General features: G+C 40.3%; 1 protein-coding gene across 1 annotated transcript in view; it reads left to right on the plus strand.

The window, feature by feature from the left end:
• The window catches only part of tsu (40S ribosomal protein S12 homolog tsunagi), a 7,253-nt gene extending 2,235 nt beyond the window's left edge, over positions 1-5,018 (plus strand). The window contains exons 2-5 of the mRNA XM_076177031.1: positions 1,869-2,006; positions 3,160-3,296; positions 4,420-4,544; positions 4,692-5,018. Coding sequence (XP_076033146.1) covers positions 1,869-2,006; positions 3,160-3,296; positions 4,420-4,544; positions 4,692-4,719 — 428 coding nt within the window. The 3' untranslated portion in view covers positions 4,720-5,018. The remainder of the gene's footprint in view (positions 1-1,868; positions 2,007-3,159; positions 3,297-4,419; positions 4,545-4,691) is intronic.
• Positions 5,019-5,379: the final 361 nt, after the last annotated feature.

Genomic DNA, 5,379 nt, shown 5'->3' on the forward strand with positions numbered 1-5,379 from the left:
ACTGCTGCGAGGGTGCATGATTCCAGTGGGTGAACCCTGAAACATTATCATTTATTCTATTGATGATAGGGGCTGTGCAGTAGCCCAGTGGATACCATGTCAAACTCATGAGCAGGTGCTCGTGAGTTTGATTGCTGGGACCCGCTGCATGTTTCTTACAATGATTCCCATCAGCCCTGGCTAAGCAGGGTGGTGACCCAAACATCAGCCTTAAAAATGGCAGCTTGCCCAACCATGGCTTTCTTACTTCTCACTGTGGGAGTGGGATGGTGAGTTTATTGCTGTTGATTAACCGACACTTCTATCCTTGAGAACACTGCCATGCTAAAGGAGTCAAGTCCTATTGGTAGTAATGGAAAGATTTAAGATAGTAGCAAAAAAGAAGAGTAGCAATTACCATTCTTCCTTGAGTGGAAGGCAGTGTCAAGTCATAAAAGAATGTTACATGGCTGGTCTTTAGGAGTGTCACTAAAGTCCGTAAAGTATTAACCATAGAACAAGAAGTCATTACTGTATGTGGTAAATTATTATCATTATTATACCCAAGCTGTCTACTGTTTGTACTTTATGCTCATAAGTGGCATCACCTAAAAGATCATAATTAACCTCTTCACTCCGGGGCACATCACATGTCTGGCAGTATTAGCTGCCCTGCCTGCGATGTTGCGTCATAATAATCGCATTATAAAAAATAAAGTCAGTGCTCAATCATTCGTTCTCTTTCACCCGTGTATATTGATAACCATAGAAAATTGATGAAGCCAGTTTAGATAGAATCAAAATTATGTAGGGATGACTACAATAAATATAATCAAGATGGCGACGTCAGCATCATCGAGTACCCACTTGCTCCTCATGCCGCCTACGTAGGCGTCACCGTATGGAAGTGGTTAACAGGGACTAGTGAGTGATGGTCCTGCTGGATAGATGTAAGATTCCTCTCACTGCCACACATCCTTAACCACTTCAGTACAAGTCAGATTCTCGCATGCAGCATTGGCTGCCATATGTACAATGCATCATCTTGCATTATAAAATATAAAGTCACTGCTATATTACTTGTTCTCAATTACTCTTGAGTAATAGTAAACACAGAAAACATTATCAAACCAGTTCACAGAATCCAGGGGTAACTCATGTACATTTACAAAAAATATATATAATGAAGACGCCCATTCGTGCCTCATGATGCCTATGTAGGTGTCATCATACCGAAGTGGTTAAACCCTGTGAACACCGTTCCATTTGGAGGTGCAGCCCCAAGGTCCAAACACTTGCTCTCTAATCCATGCCCAAAGTCTACTTCCTTCAGCTGCTCTTTCTCAATCTTTAACCACTTGGGGGAGAATAGACACCCAGAGACAAATCCTTCTATTACTAAAAGCAAGAAGCTCACTGGCTGAGCGGGTTAGGGTGCCGTTACATGCGGCAAAGGTCGAAGGAATGGCAGTTCAAATTGTGCCACCAGCGAAGTTTAACCAAGGGCATGGTTCATTAAATTCCGTGCTACAAAATCCTCTGTGAGGGACACCATCCTAGCCTTCTGATAGGGGGGAGTCTGTGATGTTAAAACGCTACTATAAGCTGGTGACAGTATCTGTCCTAAACTAAAACTGTACAAACATCAATCCAAAGCTTCTTCCCAGAAAGATCTATGGGAGGGCCCAAGGATTAGTGCTGGCCACTGTGGAGTTGCAGGTGTCCAGTCAGTGAAATGAGACAAAAGTCATCACTGTAATCATAATTGCCACATTGCAATTTGCAATAAACCACATACTTCTAGGTACTTGTCAACATTAATAAGGGCTTTTGCTTATTGACGGTACAGTTTCATGCATCTTTACATTTTCTTAATTTTGTATTTGCAGAAGGGTTGGTGAAATTGAAGGAAAGAGCTAAGAAGCGTAAAGGCCGAGGCTTTGGTGGCGATGACCGTCCAGAGCGTGAAAGTATCCATTATGAGGGGATGGATATTGATGGAGATGATGAACCAGGCCCACAGAGATGTAAGTTGACATCTGCTTTAATGGTGAATTTCATGTACAACTTGCCTGTTTGGAATGTAATATGTTTAGACTGTCTTTTTGCAGGATGTGCACCTTTTTAAGTCTTTTGCAGGATGTGCACCTTTTATTTAACCCTTCCAGTGCAGTAAGCTCCTGCCAAGATGCATACAAATACTGCAGAAAATTAGTGGCTTAATATTATCTTGGTCAATAACAAAAAAAAAATCATGGTACATATGTAAAGGTATATATGTTTTAACTTCTTAGTGATGACCCTTCATCCACGATATAAGGAAAAATAAATGGGTGGAGGGGGTGCATGCCTTGGCTGGTTACCTCCATTATAAAAGGGAAAGAAACTTTTGGTATATAGACAGACAGAGATGTCTTTACTGATCAGGAAAATACTGGACCATGAGTTGACTAGAGCCTTGATGTACATCTCGGCATTTTCATGCTAGAAATAAAATTGTAGTTGATAGATCTTTGGCTTGATTCTAAGACCACAACTAGGTGCTGACAGAATTCTGAGACATAGTAGAAAGCAACTCTCTTATGTCTGTCATGCAGACCACCACACAGCCATTAAGATCCCCAACACCACATTTATCATCCTCCCAAAAGCTCTATACACTACTTTATATCATTCCAAAAAGCCTCCCTCTCCTCTTCCCTTTTCTCACTCCCACGCCAATACAACACAGACAAGAGTCCATATAGCTTCTTCCCAGAGAGATCTGTAGTAGGACCAGAGGTGAGTTGCCAGCCACATTGGGCTGTAGGCTTCCTGTTCACTGAAATCCACAGTAACAGTTATTATCATCATGGTTTATGAATTGGTACCACATGAGCTCTCTTCCAGACTTGGGACAATTTCCCTTCTAATGAATACACACAGTGTCCATATGTTTTAGATTTTGGAGTTTATGCAATAAGGGTATTCAGTTGATTAATTGTTAGAGTAATCATTGTTATGGCTACCTCTCTCATAAGAGAGAAGAAACCCTTGGTATGTAGATAGATGCATCATTCAACCACCCCTCTTGTAAGGGGGGAAAGGCCTTTTGGTATAGATATGTTTTATTGTTATCTTCCCTTATATAGATGTTTTATTTTTGTCTGAATTTTAGAATCATTCTTTTTATTCTAACAGCGGTGGAAGGTTGGATCTTGTTTGTAACAGGAGTTCATGAAGAAGCCCAGGAAGATGATATCCATGACAAGTTTTCAGAGTATGGAGAAATAAAAAATCTTCATCTGAATTTGGACCGGCGAACAGGCTTCTTAAAGGTTGGTTGAACATGCTTTTTATCCTTTCTGCTCTTTTTCTGTGTCTAAAAGAAAAGGTCCTTTGACTATGTACCTAGGGAGAGTGTTATTTAACTTGGCTGCATCCACAATAGATTGCGTCATTTTGTATTATATGTTATATGCAGATGATGTTTACTGGGATCCCTCACATTGCTTTGCTTTTTCTACATGCATCCCTCATATGTATATTTGTACCCATACATTTGTTGATCCCACACCCATCATACAGATTTTTCCCATATTTACTCTGTCGTCACAAAAGAAATACTCATTTCCATGTAGCCAGCCAAGGCATACACCCAACTCTATCCATAACCCATATGTTTCCCTCTCATTTTAGCTCCTTGTGGATAAAGGATTCCCCCTTTGTCATGTATCTTATGAAATTACTACTTCATCTGCAAATGTTCCCATTATAGTAACTTTTTTTTCACTAGTCAAGGGACCAGTGATGGGTACCTACATGTTGTGGTCCTGCAAGATGGACAGTGGAGCTGACTATTTTCAAATTCCATCAGTAGTCCTGAGGGGCGGGCACTTGGTGTCTTGACTGGGACCAAGATAGATAGATAGATAGATATTTATATTTATATATGGAAAATGAATTGAAACAACCAAAGGGATTTCTCCCCGTCTTCTCCATTTCTGCATGAGGAGAGGAGACAAAGAAGGGTGGTCACCGATTTAATGAAATGGCCTTGCTGTGGATGTGCTGTGTCTAGTGAAACTGCTTCTGACCCAGGGTAGTGGGAAAGATGCAGGGATGGCCTGTCATTCAGGAGAAGGCAAGATAAGAGGGAGGATGGGAGTGGAGTATGTGGGGATGGAATGGGTGGGTGTGGTTTTTATGCCTTTGTTTTTTTGTTATCTCCCTAGTTAGGGGGAAAAGCCTTCAGTGTATGTATGTATGATGTGGAAACACTAATACAATAGACACAACAGAACTTCTTCCCATGGGGATCTGTGGAAGGGCTTGAGGTCCGCCGTCAGCCACTGAAGCTGCAGGTTTTCCACTTGCGAAACTCGAGGCAACAACTGAATTGAATTTTCAGCAGTCACATGTTAGGTGCCTTTTTAATACTGATGTTTCTTTTCTTTTCAGGGTTATGCTCTTGTTGAATTTGAGAAGTTCAAGGAGGCTGAGGCAGCATTACAGGGCCAGAATGGCTCAGATATTCTTGGACAAACCATTACAGTTGATTGGTGCTTTGTCAAGGGACCAAGAAAGTAGGTTATCTCTCTTTTACAGTGTTTTGGACAGTGATATATTTTGTTATAAACATCAAAACGGTTGTAGCTATCTTGAAAACATATTACTTGTCAATTCTGTGTAAATAATTCTGATATTAACGTAATTATGCTCTTCATTAACAGAAGTAAGAAAGACAGGAGGCGACGGTGAAATGATAGACATAGCTACCTGTACTACCTGTATTCTAATTGGCAACAACAAAATATGGAGGTCGAAAGTTTCAAAATTGTGCTGTGAAAGTGTCAAATGTAAGGAAACTGGATAGATTAGTGGTGCATAAATATGAAAACAGGTTCAGTAGTTCTCTCAAAATAATTTCAGTAACTTAACTGAATATGGTATATCTTACTGTTGGTATTTTAAACTAATTTATCTAGTTCCATAAAAGCATTTTGCTTTTACATCTACTGTAACACTGGTTGGAAGACAATATAAGATTTTTCCAAGTACCATTTGTTTTTTTCTCCTTTAAGTGTCAAATATAAGACTGCAAAAGACCATAAAGGTTATTCTAGGTAATACCATGTCCATTACCACCTCTCGTCCCTATCAATAAAGTTACCTAATCTTCTCATACTAATTGTAATATGAAATAAAAATTCACCATTTTGTGGACAAATACATACATACATATACCAAGGCTTTTTCCCCCTTACAAGGGAGGTAGCCAAAAAGGAAAAGGCATAATATCATTCCCACTCATTCCATCCCTGAATACACACTATACCCCTCCACCCTCCCTCTCATCTTAGCACCTCCTGGATGATGGGTCATCCCTGCACCTTGTCCACTGCCCTGGGTCAGAAGCAG

This window comes from Oratosquilla oratoria, chromosome 40, assembly GCF_046742065.1.
Source record: "Oratosquilla oratoria isolate Oo_2021 chromosome 40, ASM4674206v1, whole genome shotgun sequence".
In the NCBI taxonomy this organism is placed as follows: Eukaryota; Metazoa; Arthropoda; class Malacostraca; order Stomatopoda; family Squillidae; genus Oratosquilla; species Oratosquilla oratoria.